Genomic DNA, 18,789 nt, shown 5'->3' on the forward strand with positions numbered 1-18,789 from the left:
GCTCCACGCTGCCTAAGAACAAGGCTTCTACCTTTTGTCTATCTTGCTGGCCTCAGATGTTTTGGAATAACTGCCCAGGCCTCCTTTGCTATATGCTTGCGTTTTACCCAAACGTACACTTGATCTCGATACGTATGTTTACATGAACCGAAGTCAGATTAGTAGTCATTTCCTACACCGCCACCCCTCTGAAGGCAACAGCAGCCCAACACTTGAACACCACCCAGCGGGATGCTGAGCAAAGCTTTGAGGCAGGTACCATGAAATCTCCGCAACCAGCAGATGAATTTCATTCATCCTTTCGGGTCTCTCAGCTACTACAAAAACAAGGGGGAGAAGAGAATTCCAGCTTGAAGAGGAGATGAAGCCTGGGGACAGGGACAGGAGGAAGCCCCCCACAGGCTGCCCAGCTCTCCTGACAGCCCCTGCTGGCAGAGCCAGCCCTCCTCCCCAGCACACAGACCCAGCACCATCCTCTCACCTGAGGGGCCCTTTTTCACACCACCACTTTCTTCCCCTCCTGCTCTCTGCTCAGCGCAATTTTATTTCTCACCTGTCAAAACCCAGGCCCAAAGTCCCATGACAGAAGCTGCAATAGCTGTTATAAGAGCTGTAAAGGTGTAATTTTATTAATGTCTCACATAGCTACTCAGCCCCCGCTTGATATGAGGATGCTCAGACCCACAAAGCCCTTTCCTTTTCAAGACCCATGGAGGGAGGGACCCAGAAGTACCAGGACCCCAGCCATGGGACTGCTGATGGCAGGGACAAGGGAACGTGGCTCCTAGGGGAGCAGCACAGCATCTGCCTTTGGAGAGGAGAGGGTGAACGACAGCACAGGAGAGTTGTGGTAAGAGCAGGCAGCACGAAGCCCAACGTGCTGAGCTAGCACTCCTGTAAATACCATCATTATCCCGTAGCTTGAAAATAGATATGAATTATACCCGAGATGGAAATTTAATTTTGTTTATTTGTGTACATCTCTGGACCAGATTAAAACTATTTATAATGCTTAGGAAATGAAATATTTAGCTGCAAGATACTTCAATAGAATGGCTTGTTCGGCTGTAAGTCTATCTGCTGTATTACCAATAATTAAAACTAGGTCTTCATAGAGGGGGGAAAAAGGTTTTCAGCTATATTTTCAAGCTGAATCGTATCAACATGTTTAAAGACGAGATATGAGCTCAATTTATTCCCCCTATGGGCAAAAATTATTAAAAATGGGAAAAATGAGTCATCTGAATTTAATTATCAGGCTCTGAGTTGTGAAGGCCAGCTTTGAAAAATGAAATTTAAAATAAGACACTTTGTAATTCTGCTTATGGGACTGAAAAGTTTACTTCAAGAATACTAAATCAGGTCCCTTTGAATTGACTGGTGTGTTTATCTTGCCTGTGTGTATTTCATGATGCTGTAAAAATGCAGGATGAATCTTGAAAAGTAGGAGCAGCTTCACCTGCAAGCCCTGGATGAAACCCACGTTTGTGTGACCTGTTTCACTCACTGATGCACTGCATCTTGCCTGGCCTGCTCCAGCAGCCAGTTCAAATAAGAGTCCACTGCTGCTACAGCTCAGAGTTCACCCAGCTCCGTGGGAGAATTCATTTGAAGGAAGGGGATCATTAAAGATGCAGCATGTTGGTGCTTGGGGTGGAGGCAATACATGCGACAAGACCCCAAAACTGACGTGTGTAAAACTCACTCCTGTAAAATAGTTCCTAATTCTCATTTTTAGAAGAGGTGGTATTTATTTTTTTGTTTAGTTCCTCCCCCCGCTGCGCACACTATTGAAAGTCATAGGGCTTAATTTTCTAAGGCACGTTTGCAGTTTTTAAATTTCTACCACTGTGTATTTATGGGTAGTTTATTAATTTTTTCCAGCAGGTTCCCTCTGACAGGCATTGTTTCATTTTTGATATGACAAGACACAGTGCTGCACTGGCAACACCTCCAGGCTGAATAATGTTTCTTAACTAGTTACATACATCTTTACCACATACCACAGATGACTGATCCTCCCTGCAGTACATAATGGCTAAAAAGTAATGGTGCCCGGAAACATTAATGCATGCTAATAAAAACATTTTTTTTCCCCCTCATGAAACACCAACATCTCATTTTCAAAGGGGTCCTGGGAACAGTAAAGAATGAGTACATAGTAAATGGCAAGTTCCCTCACATTAATACATCCTGAACGTTCAAATCCTATTCCTCCATAATTGTCAGGCGAGTATAAATTACTGAAATGAATGTTATTTGTGGTAGCGACAGAATCTTCATAAATAATCGTAACTTAACTTCCTGCTGATAATCCCAGGCAACACCTAATTATTTCAAATGCTTAATTCTCCCCTTCCAGAGGGGTGCTGGGTCTAAGATTGCTCTCTTCCATTTGCTCTTTGTTAGGACTTTTAACTGTTGGCTGCAGTAACAGTGCAGAAGACAGCAGTGTCCAGACCAGCTAGAGGCAGAGGTGTCCTTTGCTAAGCAACAGAAGCAATGTGCCAAATTCCCTCTGCGAGTCCTCACTTCAAATTTCATAGCACTGATCATTTGGACAGCTCTTGTATATTGGAAAAAAATCAGTGCAGCATTTATTATACATAAAAGCAGTATTTCTGAAAGCAATGTTCAAGCCAACTTAATGGTATGCAAGGGGCATTGAAATTCCACACACAGACTCATGTCTGAAGAACCAACTGATCTGCAGAAACATTTGCCACAGGTTCATTAACAGTAAAGTTAACTTGTCAGCAGCATATTTAGCAATAATCAGAGAACAACTCAGTAAAAATAAGATTGGAGCATGGCAATGTTTAAAGTAGGGTTTCTTGGGTGTGGATTTTGTGGTACCATTTTAAAAATTAATTTCTTATGTCATTTAACCAGCTCCACTGTGAGATCTTGCTGCAGAGAATGATTTAAAGCAGAAAATAGTCAACTTAAACTCCACCAAGCAAATTAAAGGCATCCTCATGAGTTTTATCAAAAGGCAGAGGCTAAAACCTGTAACTGGGAATCACCCCCATTCAAGCACAAACTCTGTTCACTCAGAACTTCTATCAAAGTTTGGATCTCTGCATACTAAAAAGAAGATGCTACTGTATGACAATACAAACAATGAAGGATGACCAGAAACCTACCAGAGTGAAGATCCCTCTGTTCCAGCAACTTCTAAGACGTCATATCCATCTTCCAGTTGAAAATCCATGAAAACCAGGGCAATAGTGTCTCCAGGTTCAGCGAGAATAGTCCACGTGCAGTCTGCGTTATTGCCGTACTCCAAAGGAAAATGAGGGCTTGAGATAATTCCACTCTGTCCCCTTAAAGTCCCTCCACAAGCATCATCAGCTGCAAACAGAGAATGCAAGTTATGAGGTTTTGCTGAAATGCATAAAGCGCTATGTCAAAAAAAAAGAAAAAAGCCCAAAGCAAACCTTTGAAAGCGCCAGTGTTTTTGTAGTGGGTTAGGACCTTTATTTGCTTGTTTGGAATATTATTTGTACGCTACACTCTGAATAAAAGAAAGCTGATTGATCACATCCTTTCCCTTCCCACTGTTTGGTTATTTTGGTTGTTTCTGAGATTTCAAGCAGCAACATTGGAATGACACAATGGCCAAATGGGATGGCAAAAAATGGCAGAAGTCAAAGAAGCAGCAGCCTACAAACCTAGCATGAGATCAGCAGAAATTGGCACAGACTGGAAACATCTAACCCAACTCTGAAAGCTTTGGATCCTTACTGAGCAATGCTTGAGCGGGTCCTGGAGGGCCAGACTGTGCAGGAGAAACCTCACACTTGCCTGCTGGTTTGCACAGCACACACTGGGGAGCAATACAGCATCCTGCAGAACAGCACCTTTGCACAGCATTTTTCAAGGGCAAGGGCAGCACTCGAGCTCGCTGTAAGACAACTATCTCAACTGATCAAAAGCCTATTTAAAAAATGTTTTCCACGTAACTGATAAAATTCTGGATATTGCCCACATAACAAAATACTTCACAGACTGATAAGAAAATCTTTGCCCTGAAAATTTAGATACATCTTTTTCGAGTGGATTTCAGAGAATCGCTTTTTTATTTTTTTTTTTATTTTTATTTTTTAACTAAACAGCATTAAGAGACAAAGATGTTGAGGGATGCGAAATCCCATTAGATCAGCCAGTCTGCCTCCTTGCAAGTGCCAGCTTATTCCCCACCATCTACTTACTGGTGATTTGTTGAGTCTAATTTTAAACACCCCAAGTGACAGAGCTTCTACCACTTCCCCGGGGAAGCAGTTCTCAGCCTAACACGACTCGCTGTCAGGACACTATTTCCTCATACACTGTTGCCTAAGTTTTTTTGTTCCATCCCTTACTCCTAATTGGGCTCCTAGGAGGTATTTTCTGCAGCTTTCCTCCCATCCATGTAGCTGGCAAAGCAGGAAGAAACCCACCAAGAACTCAAAGACTGAGAAGAAGGGTTTCACAGACATGAAAGCTTTTCTATCACAGCAGGGAGGTGGTTTTAAAGAGTTTTCAGCTCAACTCACATACATATCAGCACCTTCATCAGCAACAGAAACATCCCCAGGGGCTGGGGCAACAGGACTTGAGAGTACAAGCACTGTATTTAATAGAAATGTAATAGAAAGGAGTAGAATATCCTCCACACCTTCCTTACGTGTCTTGGTTTCTGTTTTCTTAAGGAAATGGATATTGCTACCACAATCAGAGTGCTAAAGACAGAACCATTTGTTCAGAAACCAAGCAGTGACATTTCCTGTTTACATTCTGATCTTGTTTGCTGCAGGTTCTTTCACTCTTACAACCTAAATTTCATCAGCAGGAGCTATTAGAACAATTAAAGGAGTGGGATCTGAAGAAAACATGGGCACGAAGATAAAGGAAACCAGGAATTAATTTGACTAGTATCAGGGCAGCTTGCTGCTCCCCCACCTACAGCATCAGCCCGGAGTTTATTTGGAACACTGCTAGGAAAAGCCTGTTAACCTTACAACACGCATTACAGAGCAGCGTTTCAATGCTTTAGTCAAGGAGCTTGGGGCTTTACAGTATAAACACTTCTTTTGATTACCAACTATTAAAAAAAACCTTCCAAACAGCAATTTAACGCAGGTGAGAATGTGTGTGTGTGAAGTGCAACAGGACATCAGCACCTGAGGGAAGGGCAGAGCTCTGCTCAGGGGCATTGCCCAGCAGTGAGACCTTCCCAGCCTTGTGGCATCAGCGGGCTCTGTCAGCAGGGCTGGAACTTGCAGCCTCCACCTCCTGAAACTTGAAAGGCAACGTGAAACAAACCTCCCAGACATGCCAGCTTCTCTTTCTCGTGGCCATCTGCTATCCCGGTGCAGCCAGCCAACGAACCAGCAGAAGGCACGGGCAGACACAGCTTCCTGGTGACACGGGGAGGCCCCGGGCTGTTAACCCCCTGTTTGCGTGGCACTGACACCGCGTGCTGCACCGGCACCTCCAACCCCAGTGGGATCGTGGCTCCTTGCAAATGCTTCTGTGCACAGACAGAGAACTGAAGAAGTTCCTGAGACATTTACCCCACGAGGGCAGTCATTGCCAACATCACGTGCTGCATTAACCATTGCTGCCTTGCTGCTATCACCCCAGGCACCACTCAAATACCTTTGCAAACAAGAGCGTGCACCACTACTGCCTGCAAGCAGTCCAGCCTCCACAAGCACCATGTTCCCAACAGCACGGATGCTGAGAACCCCAAAACTTTGGATTTGGAAGAAGCTATTCCTATGGGCAAGTTCTCAGCCACATTTACTGCTGGGGTCTGAACTCTCTGGTACCTTAAGGATATTCCTTCTGGAGGGTTGCAGGGAGGAGTAGAGAATGTGCTAAAGAAATTTGACTCAATGCTATGAGAGAAGTTTGTAGAGCTCGTTACTGCTAAAACATGTTCTACAATCTTCTCAAAATCTTCTTGAACAGCCATTCAATTATTTTGGGCACGGTGCAGTCTAAGCAGCTGTTTGAGTTATAAGAAGACAGACCACTTTTAATGAGATTATGCATATTTGATACGCTTAAAATGTAGCTTTGCAAATGTTCTCAACTTTTCAGCTGGCTTACTGAATTTTTACTCAGCCGCCTACCAGAATCATGAATCTATCAGTTCTACTTAAATTCAGCAAACAATCTGGGCAAGACTTCTTTCCTCATGCATGAAAGCGCTTCACAAAACAGACGTGAGTTATTCTTTTGGAGCTTCAAATGCACCATCACCATCACCTTACTTGAAATTAACTGACCCAGGTGAAGGTTGTTCCTTCTGTGGCTACAGCATTCCAGGTCTACTGGGGTTTTGCCTCCAGCATACCAACTGTCAAGATAAAAATAAAGCTAGACTTGTTGGATTCAGCTTAAGGCCCCGTTTAGGCTAAGTAACTAGGCCTCGTTTCATCCTGTGATTACAAAACAACTTTGTAGGATTTGTGTAAAAACATACAAGGTGCAATGAGGAAACCACTCCACATAATAACCTGACACATTATAGATGGGATAAATGTCAGCTCAGTCCAGAGTTTAGAGCCTGAACCAGCCTCACCAGGGACCTGTAGTCCTTGGGGCAAGTTTCCAAGTTGCACATGGTCTATGAGGAGCCCGAGCTGCCACCCAGCTCCACGTGCTACTGCTTTGCAGATCAGCGTGGAGATACCGTTCACTGCTGCTTTGGTGCTCCCAGGATGAGATCACGGCAGTTTTAATCCTTCCTGCCACATAAGCAAGGACCGTAACTCACCAGAGCAGAGCCTGTGCTGAGTGAATTTATAGTCTCTTTTAGCTCAGAGTCTGAGAATCAATTTTGATATAACTGTGCTTTCAAAACCACTGGTGAGCTGCAGCACTAGCTACTTCCACTGGTCTCTGCAAGGAAGTGCTTCATCAAGCCATTCTTTCTGCATCTGGGATTCCTCCCTACTTTCCTTTCTCATTAAGATTACACTTATCCTTTATAAAAACAGCACCTCTAAGCTGAGAGATGGGTAAGGGGAGTGCAGACTACTCATGAAGGAAGAGAGCAGCTGAGCCACAGCACTCCTTCAAAGCACTGCTATCCTGGCACAGCCAAGTTCCAGCTTCTCAAGCACATTCATTTCTTATTCTTCTCTACCATGCATTTCTTTGCATCTTTGATCACGTCAATGCATGAAGACTGGAAAGTAGACAAAGCTACCAACATATAAAAAAGGATGTAACAAAGAGGAAGACAAGAACAAAGACGAGCACAAAGGAACCTGAAGAAGGTACAGATTAGCATGGTAGAAACTCGTGTGCTGATTTCAGCACTTGCCTTCTACCTCTGCCCTCATACTGGGGAAGGAGAAGAAGGAAAGGGCAGTCCCCACACTGGACATTGTCCTTTGCAGTGACATTAGACAAGTCCATTCCCAAGATAGCTGCTCCTGAGATTATAACACCTGCTCAGCTAGAGGGCATCTTTCATCTTGATTTGTTTGACTCTGACCCAGCAGCATGACCCATCTCCAGCTTACATCAGAAAGTGGAACACTTACAAATGCATTCAACAAACCTGCAGGTTAAAGTTACCAGTAAGCCAATATCGATAGAATTAATCTTAAATAGAAGCCACAACCATCTTTTCTCTCTCTCAAAAAAAAAAAAAAACACATATACATACACTCCTCTTCAGGAAACAGTTTTGGAAGCATTATCATCCCTGCTCAAGAAGGCAGTAAATCTGTTTGTCAGTACGTAAATCTCGATACCCCTTGCAACAACTGAAATCTGTGTTGCTGGTTTATCAGCCAAACACAAACGTCTGCTGAAAACCCACTTAAGGTAGAAGGCGTGCAGTTGGGCAGATGGTTTTCAAATTCAGCCAGTCCACTTGCAGATTGTCTTTGCTACTTTCTACCCTCCTAAAACAAGATACAATGAGAAGACTTTCTAGTTCCTACCTCCAAAAAAATTGCCTTGGAAGTTTTACTGTTGGTCTTGAAGCAGCAGGGCCAAATCTATTAAAAAGGAGTGGTACCTCCAGGAGCCTGCAGGCACACTACTACACAAGTGTACCTGAACAAGTAAACATTTTTCTGTAATCACAGCAATTCACACAGCACTGTTGCAAGTACCATAGAATTTAATAGTCCTTCGTTCTGAAGTACATCAGATGCCTCCATCACCATTGCTGCATTCAAGATTGGATTCAGTGGTATCAAAATTAAAAGAGAGTTTGGCAGGACAAGACAAAAATGTCAAGATGGTTTTTATTCCATCTGCAGCAGGGATCACAAAAATTATAATCATGCCAACTTTCATGTTTCAGTACTTCAGCACCTGCTGGGGGCAGAAGTTAATCCTTCCCTTATTGGAAACTACTACACAAATACCTGAATAATAGCAGGGCTAGCGTCCTTCCTTTGGAGGAAGGCTGTATCAGAAAAATGCTGTCAGACTGGAGGAAATGCTGGTCCATTCATGCACAAAATCTCTTATCTTCTAAAAAGGCTATTGCTTGGTGTGCTCTCAAAGCTGGATTTCACCAAATGTTCTCCCTGCACACACTTCATAATTTTCTTTTTAAAACCTCACTGTTTTTTGCTTGTTTGTTTTTTTAAGGTTACAGTGAGTCCTGATACAAAGGCAAAGCAAAGACTCATAACTGATCGTGCTAAAATGGCAATGACAGTCATCCCTCTGCACTATCTGCCTGGCTCTATGAACCACTCCTTCAGTGTTACAATGCCCTTGGCTCCAAAACAGTAGGTAAGCGTACGAGAAATGTACTAAGCAGCACACATAACTGCTGTGTAACTCATTCAAGAAAGCATTAAAAACACACCAAGCAAACAATATTTGTTCATTTTAAATTCAAGATTTATGCTACAGCTTAGAACTGCTAATTGATTGCACAGGCAGAGTCAATAAAAAGAATCAATATAAGATGCTCTGCTGAAGTACACAAGGAATTGAGGGGAAAAGACTTCAAAGCAGCAGCAACTGTTTTGGTAAAACAACACAGACACTTGTATATTTATGGACTCTCTAGTCCCTCGTGGCTCCAGAGGATTAGCAAGCAGCTCTATACTGATCAAGGAACCAGAGCTGGCCTACCCAAACAGCCCTGCACCCTTTCCGAACAAAGAAGGGATTTTACCTCCCATATAGCATCCCCCATCTGAGGCTGCAGGCCCCACTGCCAGCATCCCACAGCCCAGCAGCACTCTGCACAGATTTGCTTTTCTTTGCAGACAAAAGAGCAGCATCACCGTGGGAACTGCTGCAAGGGAAGCGAGCTTGACATGGATGGGAGGAAGCAGAAAAGCCAGCTTAAATGTTCTCGTATTTGATCTAGCAAAAATGCATGGCCTTAAGAAGGTGCCTTATCTTGATGGATAATACACCTACTTTTCCTTTTTTTCCTCCCCTTTAGACAAAGAAAATGGAGTTAAAGCAGCTGTGCAACATTTTTGAGTACTTTGAGCACTTCATAACCTTCCCATTAGTCACCCAAAACCTGGCAGCTTCAGGGAATCCAATAAAAAGAAACCTCAATATTAAATACATCATGTTTAGTTTTCAAGTCTTTTAAATCAAACTTACAGCCCGTGAAGTTTTTCCCAACCCCAAATTGCTCATTGAATCCTATTTCATTGTGGCTCGTTCCAGATGAAGAGAGGACACTTTACCTCTGCAGAAGGGAAGAGGAAAATCCCAGGAGGCACCGTTTTCCAAATTGTCGTGACACGTGAGCAACGCGTGTCCTTCCAGAAAGAAGCCTGGGTTACAGCTGTATCTCACTTTGTCCCCGATGCTGAACGTCGTCCCTTGCTGAATGCCGTTCTGCAGCCTTCCTGGGTTCCCACACGTATGACTTGGTAGAACTGCCAAAGAAAGTTGCTTCTGGTTAGGGACAGTGTGTTTTTGTATAACAGAACTGGCAGGTGAGGAATCCAGAACAGCTCACCTCAAAGGAAATTTAACCACTAAAAATGTAAGAGCAAATACCCATAACACACACCATACTGAAATTGCATCAGAATTCATTAGGCCAGTTACAATTAACATGTAAGTACCATTTCTACTGAGTGTGTGTACATAAATATATAAAAGGAAGCACAACCATTCCCAAGCAATTGAGTGAGAAACAAGATTGACTTTCCTGACCCATTTTTCCAGTTTCTAAACCAAAGCATTCCTCTTTCCTGAGCCCCCCCTTGCAGTTCTAGCAATTTGACATGGCTACGATTGATCAAGAGACAGAGATGAGGTTGTGTAAAACAATGTTTTCCAACAGACCTTCAGCAGACACCCGAAAGGCCCCTGCAATGTACACAGGGTTGTGTCACACCTCAGAACCAAACAGAAGACAGCAAAACCTGCAAGGAGCAACTCTTGCCTGGACAAAAAGCGCTGCAGGATTTCAGCCCACAAGGATTTACATTTCCCTGCACTACACGTTTAATCTGGCTTTCACACAGAGGCATCAAACCAGACTCTGAGCACTGCAGATGGACCCAACTCCACTGAGGGCAAAACAGAGTTAACTGAAGGTTACAACCAAACGTGGGTATTTCATTATGAAATTAAGAAGTTGCAGCTAAAGTGCTACTATATTCGTAATCAATGCCTCTGTACAGCAGCTTCAGAGAGCTTAAATAAAACTACAGGTTCCCATAAACCACTCCAAGAAGATCCACTCAAATCTTTGTTTTAGAGCCCTATATAAAACCAAATGAAGGCAACCACAAGGCTGACAATATCTTAATCAAATTTGAATCACGCCTTGTGCTGCATCTTCTATTACAGGGTTTTTAGTTCGCTTTTAGTTCTCGCTGCCACAGTCTGTTATCAATAGGTAATAAATTATATTAATGTCCCTTATGCCGAGCCTATTTTGCCTCTGACAGTAACTGGCGAGTGATCTCCCTGTGGTTATCTCAAGCCATAAGCTTATTTTCATCGTAATTTCTTCCCCTGGCCTTTTGATGGGGAGCGAGAGCCCAGCATGGTGGAGCTTAGCTACCTACCAGTGTGAAACCACCGCACTCAAACATCAGAGGAAGGAAAACATGGTCATTTGGAGCTGAGTGATGGTTTACCATAGGAAACAATTTTGTCGGGGGAATGAGCAAAAACAGATGAATTTTGATGAGCAGAGGGAGGTTTAATGTGCAGCTCTGCCAAGGGAAAGAGGAAGATTAAAAGGAAAATGATATGCTAACGTACACAGCAGAATAAAATACAACCAAAACTGTGCGTAAGCACGTGAAATGAAGCACGGCTCCGGAACACTGAGCAAAGCAAAACCACTGCCTCCCTGTCCTGCCACGGGACAGCATTTTGGGATCAGGAGCTGATGTTCCTCTGCTCTGCCTCCAGCACAGACCCGGCTGCCTCGGATCCGAGCCCAGGTACCTTCGGAGGGCTCTCTGCAGCAGGCTGGGGACAGGACGCCCCACAGGGAGGAAAACAAAAAATTAACCTGTAATGAATATAGGATTAGCCTTCCTGCCTCCAGGCATACCATCCTGCTTCCTAGTTAATCTGGAAGTGGGTTAACAGCAACCTTGCCACCTTAAACTTGATTAATTTTAATGGCACGTGCATCTGGACTCCTGCTCTGCTTCAGTTTCTTGGATTTTCCTGGTCTGACCAGGAGCTCTTGCTGCACGCCTGTGTGCGGAGGAACCCCTCGTAGAGCCTGCAGCCAGAAAAACACATCCAGCACCCAGGGAGCTGGGCTTTAGTGGCCCCATGCCACAGCACAGTGTGGGGTCACACACAAGTTCTGGCTGATGGGATTTCGACCCTTTGCTCCTTCCCCCAAAACACTACTCCCATCCTCCCACAGAGCACCCGGAGCTGGGTGGCTATATGTTCAGCAACAACTTTCACATCAAAATATTAATGACCATGCAGCTTTTGTAATCGTGGGGGGGTGCTATCAGATACATCATACAGGCTGAAAAGCCGCGTAGAACTAATGTTTCATTTTCTGTAATGATACTCAAAACCCCAATTTAATTAAATTACCAATGTCACTTTAAAAAAAAAAAAAAATGAACCCAACTCCTGCTTTTATGCTTCCTTCCTTTAAAATTAATGACTAGAACTTTGCTATAAATAAAAATCCATCATTTTTAAAAGTCACTCTCTAACACTAGCTGCTCTCTAGTTAATGAACTGTGAAGAATCAGACAACCCCGACCTGCATCGTATCTTAAAATCATACTTGAAAAACAGGATCTCATTTAAAAATTCTGCTTCATTTGGCTGCCTTAACTAATATTGTGTTACGGGACGGACGGCATACATGCTTTTAGGGGGAGGCAACGTTAACTCCTTGACTGCTTTGAGTTCAACGCAGTTGCTGAATAAGCTGGTGAGCACTTTTTTTTATTTATTTCAGATACACTGATGTACATCTGCAGAAGGCAAGCACTTCAGCTGCTGCATCATGGACCAAAACACTGCTTCCCAAGAGGCTGATGCTGCTTCCAGAGCCAGGTTCAGCAGGAGCAGCAGATCCAGCTGCCCTGCGATTATTCTGGTCAGCCCTAAAGTTCACCTTCAGAGGGATGGAGAAGAGTCAAAGGATGCATCTGTGCTTGCTGAAGAAGCCCAGCTTCACGAATCCCCCACAGCAGACCGCCAGGTCCAAGAGCTCAGGAGCCCCGCAGGCGCTTTGCTCAGCAGGAAAGAGGTGTCTTTGTTTCACTGCTCAGCCCAACACCCTGAGCTGCTGCTGCCACTGCCTTCACAGCGATGGATTTGCGATTCTACTCCAACATTCCTTAGAAGAGATAATATTATTGCTCATACTTGGCTGCCTCTAACAGCCAGACTCTGATTGCTTGAGAGATTAATAGAACTGTATTATTTACATCAGATGTCGCACAGAATAATATTATTAAAGCTTTGTCTTACCCATTTACCAATTCCACTGTAGATTAGTAGCATGGATTTTTTTTTTTTTTACTCCCCATAAAAGCTTTGTTCCTGGCAATCAACATAATATTTTCCAGTGATTGTATGGAAATGAATGCAGCCACAGACCAGATTGGTAGAGATGAATAGAAGGTCCTGTTAGTCATTTTCTAGCAAAGTATTTCTTTCCATGATGAATATAGAACAGTTTATTTTATTTGTCTTGATTTGAACAGCTGCCAAACCGTTATCTTATTTTATGACAGAGGAAAGGAAATAGGATTATTCTGCTGCAGTTGCACCTGAAGAGCTCTTCGACGTACCTCAAACAGCACCATTCAGATATATTGCCCTGGAGAACACACTCCCTAAGGGGACACAGCAGAGGAACCACGGTCATGGTGTTTATTACCAGCACAGGCTCAAACAGAAGCAGACCTTCATTTGATCCCACAGTTCGGTGGGAACATTTCCTTCAAGAAGCCAGGCTTTGTAAGCTTTATATCCAGATCTATTGGTACAAGACAAAAGGTCTCACAGATTTCATATTGTGTTGCTCGAAAATGAGCTGCTAAACAAACTGGAAATGGAAACAACACATCTGAGAATTCTCCGCCATCCATCCCTGTGAGTTGTTAAAGAGCAGCCAGAACCGATGATTGTCAGAAGCTTCCCACCATTCCCTGACTGGATTTTCAGCTCCATTTCGTTTTGCCCTTCTCAAGAGGCTCACCATGCTGTTCCCAAATTCTCTCATCCCCTTGCCCAGGGATCTCCGCACTGGACGTTTTCAAAATCATTAGCTTTCAAAACCTAGTACTTGTCAAGCCAGGCCTCCTCATTCCAGTTCACTCAAAATTAATTAGTAGTTTTTAAGTCACTAGATGTGACTCAACGCATCCTTGGACAGCATCCCACCATCAAGATGCATTCAGGCTAATTACATCAGCTTTTCTCAAAACCCCACAGGCTCTTTGTTGGAAGAAAAAAAAGCAAAAACCACAGAGATGCTTCTCATCCCGCTCATCACATTGATACGTCTGAGTTATGTTACCAATTCAGGTCCCTTCAAACAAAACAAAAACTCAAATCCATCTCTACCTTGCTCGCCATTCAGAAGAGAAATCTTCCCTGCTTCCTATTCAAATTAATCTTCGGCTTTATTTTCTCTCTATTGTTTGAATATAAAATAACCCCAGCATTTAATACATCTAGCTACTTCATTCCAGTCTATTACCCTATTTACATAGCTAAAAGAAACGTTTTTATTGCTTGAATTATCTGTGGTAGTTTACGACAGATACTTCAATGCTATCACTGTCATAACCTTGAAATCTTATCAAGGAGCCCAACTTTTATGATACGAGACCATACATTATCTCCTCATTCACAACTGATTTCCATTCCTAAAAAAAAAAAAAAACCAACATGAGGGAGCAGGCACTTATAGCTCCTGAGTACAGTTCCTGCAGCAGGAATAATTCCCCATAAAAGGATGCGACAGAGACAAGGCAAAATAACAAAGCCATCGATCTAAACATACTGGCTCAGGCACCTCTGCACATCCACATTTCCAGATTAATCTTCAATACATTTTTTTTTTTCCTAGCTCTTTCCATTTTGTTGCACTTCCTGATCCTAGTGGGTGCCTGAAGTCGAGACACCCAAACAGCTCAACACAAAGTTTTCTTCTGCTGGAGATCCAGGCTGGGCTAGGAAGAGCAGCACATTGCTCAGGGGACAACGTGTTCTGGATTTGTTACCTTAAGAGAAATCGGACAGAAAGGTTCCTGAAGGAGAACGTATCTCAGATTTCCATCACATCCTGGAAAATAAACTGAAGTACCTACACACCATTGACAGTGCACCTTTGGCCAGCACTAATGTGAATTCCAACGGGTGGGGAGATCCATGCTGACCAACTTCCCCTCCCTCTCTGTCCATAACTTTCAGGCAAAGTACCGCAGGGACAGTCTATGACTCTCTAATATCTTTCATCAGTGTTTCAGTGCAATCTGTTTTAGTTCAGAAGAGTTGTAACCTTCAGAATAAGTGTCCAGTGTGTGTTACAGAAAAGGAAATAAATGGTATCTTTTTCATTTCATTTTATCCTTTTTTATGTCATGATTCATTTCCAGTACAGCCAACAGAGATAAAGCTAAATGGAAACTATTTTTTCCCTTCTAATATTTCTTTGTTCACTAAAAACCAGCCAGATAGTTACTTCTGGATAATAACAGACCAGAACGGTTCATCATCCATCTTCTTTGTGGTAGTAGTTCTAGGGCTTTTTTGGAAATTCATTTTCAAGTTTTCAATTTACCTTCCTGGAATGTACTAGAGCAGCTTCAGCGCCACTTCTGAGAGTACCGTGCGAGCTGAGACAGGAGGACTTCAGGTTTGATTTAATCACCTCACTACAGAAACAGCAAAAATTCAAAACATGGAAGTGACAAGCTCACAGGAGATGTGGCAATGAACAAGCCCACCCTGAAGCATTTACCCATTTACAAAGTGACCAGCTGCCATCCCATGCTGGCACCCTGTCCCATCGGACAGACTCCTTACTTTCCTTTGCTCATGACCAGCCCATGCGTTAAACATTCACTTTAATTGAATCCAACTCAATACCATAGACAACTAAGTATTTCTGCAATTATCTTAACCTGTTCTGGGGAGAGCATATGCTTCCTACCCTCAGTTGGCAGAGGGACTGAAGACAGCTCCCTGTCTCAGTTCTGGTGGCACGATCCCTCTGGGACGAACATTTTCTAAGAGGAGGCTTTTTCTGGAAGGATTGGAAAAGAAAGATCCTCAAAGGCAGCTGGAGGGATCAGAGGTAAATTACAGATCCATCAGGCTGTCTTCAGAGATGCAGTGAGCCCCACTCCCTAACAGTTGGGACTTACTGCCACTCATTATTTATACTTTCAAACAGATGTCACTACTTGCTGAACATAGCCGAGGAAGCCTGGCTAGCATGAAAATACAGAGACTGAAGCCCAGCTACACAAATCTTTTGCTGGGCCTGGACCACCACCACCACGCACCCAGGACCGGGGTCCTCCCCTGCTGCCCCAGCCCAGGACTCTCCTGCATCAGCATCCCAATCAGGCAGGCACTTGACAACCGCTCATCTTTGCGAACCTGCTCTCGTCCTGCTGCTTCTCAGCGCAGCGACACTTGAGCACCAGCTTAATTTAAAGTATGCAGTTAAGTGTTTTGCTTAGCAGGAATGGATTTAAGTGCATGTTTAAAGGCTTCATCGAACTGGCATTTAACAGCTGCAGAGTAACCTGAAGAAACTTCCCCAGGGAGGAGGAGTGTGGTTTTACATTTGTTTCCTCTCTTCCTCCCTGAACTAAGGTTAACCATTCCTAGGCAAACAAAGAGATCTGCGTCTTCTTGTAAGACAAAAGACAAGCCAAGAAAAGCAATGCTGCAGTACTTCTCAGCACCAGAAGACAACTGAAGGAACCAAACCAAAGCTGAATTAAAAGAGCAGCTCCAGGGAGTTCAGCTGCCTACCAGGCTGAGCACCTCACTCCTTTGCACACACCAGACCCAAAGCCAGGGCGTCAGCTTGAAAAAGGGGTGCCAGATTTGGAAACCCAGATTCGAGCCGATTCAATCTAGACACTGGGTGCCAGTGTTGATCCGCTCTGCGTTTTGCTGGAGAGTGTCCCTGGACAAGGAAGGCTCTTTGTTCTGTTAAAAAAAGCCTCTTCCAACTTTAGAGTCTCCATTGTTTATCTGCGTATTGATCTTCTCGAGCTATTGGCTGATTACCCAGAAACAGGAACTGGAGCCAACTACATCTGTTTCAATAAATATTTCACAGCAGAGGAAAGGCATTCACCACAACTTATCACCCCCAGATTTTTTAGGCCAGTTCTATGGAAGCAGCCGGTACCAGGACACGGGGCAGCAGCAGCCTCAGCAGGGAACCCAGTGGATTTGGGCTCCTCGGGTCTGACAGCACCAGGCTCTAAAACACAGACCTGCAACGTCGTCACACCAGTGGCAGCTCCAATTCCTTTGTTCCCAGTGGCTTCCACACATCTTTCCTTCCTCACTCCCAGCTTTCTGGAGCCTTTGGAGGAGCAGCCGTGGATTGCACCTGCTTGGAGTGGCAGTCCACAAGTCTTCCCAAGCAAACCAAACTGAGTTAGCCTGCAACTGCACCGAGGTTAAGCCACGAATAGCCCATTTCCCCCCACGTGGGACCAGAAACACCTGTAATTCACGGCTTCCAATTGCTTCAGCTTCCATTCAAACCACGTCAAGTCTGGCTCACCCCCTAAAGGAAACACAGAAACAACCTAGCCATGATTAAACTGCCTTCACAATTTATTTCTCCTCATTTATTCCCTTTACAGTCAGCTTTTCTGTACTTTTTTAGAAAGCTTGGTGACTCGGTACCACACTAGGGCCAATCCTGCAGGCATAACGAACTAGGAGGCGCCTTACAGCGCAGTACAAAGGCCAAGTAAGTGAAATCACACAGTTCGTGGGGAAATGCCCTTGAAAACAGGAAAGGTGAAGTATTTCTATTGACTCTCCTACTCAACTGTAAGAGCAACCAGGAGTGCTGAGCTCCCATTGCAGACACCTCCTATCGATGAGCAGAAAGCGCAGACGGTTCAGGATGGTGCCACAGGAGTCCCCTGAGCTGCGGTAGCAATTAGGAAGCCTTCTGCTTTCCGGCACCAGAGATACATTATTAATTTGCGGTCATAACTGATCAAAAAAATCTAGAAAGTAATTTCATCCTCTTCACTGAAAACAAAGCTGAAGCAATCTAATTATGACACGAAAACACGCCTAGGGCTTAGTCCTGTTTCCTAAATTCACAGGTGCCTATCCTGCAAAATTTGCCACAAGCGTAATTTTGCAAGCTATGCACTAACATGCACTTATCTCAGAGAACAAGTTTTTATCCCCACATGGGATCTCCCCAGTGCCTGAATTTATTCAGAAGCATGAGCTTATTATGATTTCAAAACCTTATCCATCTGTTACACAAAGGTGGATGCTGTGGAGCTGGGTGATCAGACCTGCCCTTTCCGCATACGTACATCCCAACCTATTAAATGGACATTAAAAGAACACTTACGCAAGCTAAAGTTAAGGCAGATGGGAAGGTGAAAGTGCCCTTAAGACTGGTTTAAAAAAAAAGGAAAAAAAAAAGAGCAGCACCAGGCAAAAATCATAGCTGAAGAGTTCAGGGTGGATATCAAGAGAAATTCTTCCAGTAGAGGGGAAGCACAGCACGACAGCAAGCACAACTGCCCTGCCACCCCTTCTGACCATCCACATGTTGTGCTGTGCACCTCTTACACGCTGCCAGGCTAGTAAGGCGAGCCTGCCTGCCAGTTTTGGGTACTAACATTCATTTTTGAGGCCTCTGCACTGGCATGCGTATCTGAGAGGGAAGGGGAAAGGTCCAGCTACCTGCTGAGCACTCCTCCAAGCAGCATGGCGGCTGAGCTGAGCCTGAGAAACAAAACCCAACAGCCCTTACTACAGCATTAACATAGCCACACAACTTGTTAGCCCAAACAAACACCTCTCTCTAGTTAAAGACAACAAGATTGAGGATGCAGGGAACCTGGGGAGGCCACCTGTCACACCATCAATCTTCCTGCCCTTCCATTTTACTCAAGGAAACTGCAGAAATGCATCTCCTTGGTACTGACGAGCTGAACTCCAAGGCTAGGCCTACATCCACACAGAGATGCTCATTTAAGGTCACTCTGGACTGGCGTGATGGTCCAAACACTTCACTGAGACCTTGAATATACCGGGAATTGATGTGAAAAGATGTTACAAATGAAAAATCCATACAGATGTGCTACAAGAAAGGCA

General features: G+C 44.0%; 1 protein-coding gene across 7 annotated transcripts in view; it reads right to left on the bottom strand.

Annotated features, from left to right (window-relative positions):
• The window catches only part of CSMD2 (CUB and Sushi multiple domains 2), a 323,412-nt gene that overhangs the window by 205,010 nt on the left and 99,613 nt on the right, over positions 1–18,789 (bottom strand). For all 7 annotated transcript variants that reach the window (XM_072027339.1, XM_072027338.1, XM_072027341.1 and 4 more), the window contains 2 exons: positions 9,681–9,875; positions 3,147–3,354 (listed from right to left, as the gene is read on the bottom strand). In XM_072027339.1, the coding sequence (XP_071883440.1) occupies positions 3,147–3,354; positions 9,681–9,875 (403 nt within the window). The remainder of the gene's footprint in view (positions 1–3,146; positions 3,355–9,680; positions 9,876–18,789) is intronic.

This window comes from Anas platyrhynchos, chromosome 24, assembly GCF_047663525.1.
Source record: "Anas platyrhynchos isolate ZD024472 breed Pekin duck chromosome 24, IASCAAS_PekinDuck_T2T, whole genome shotgun sequence".
NCBI classification, from domain to species: Eukaryota; Metazoa; Chordata; class Aves; order Anseriformes; family Anatidae; genus Anas; species Anas platyrhynchos.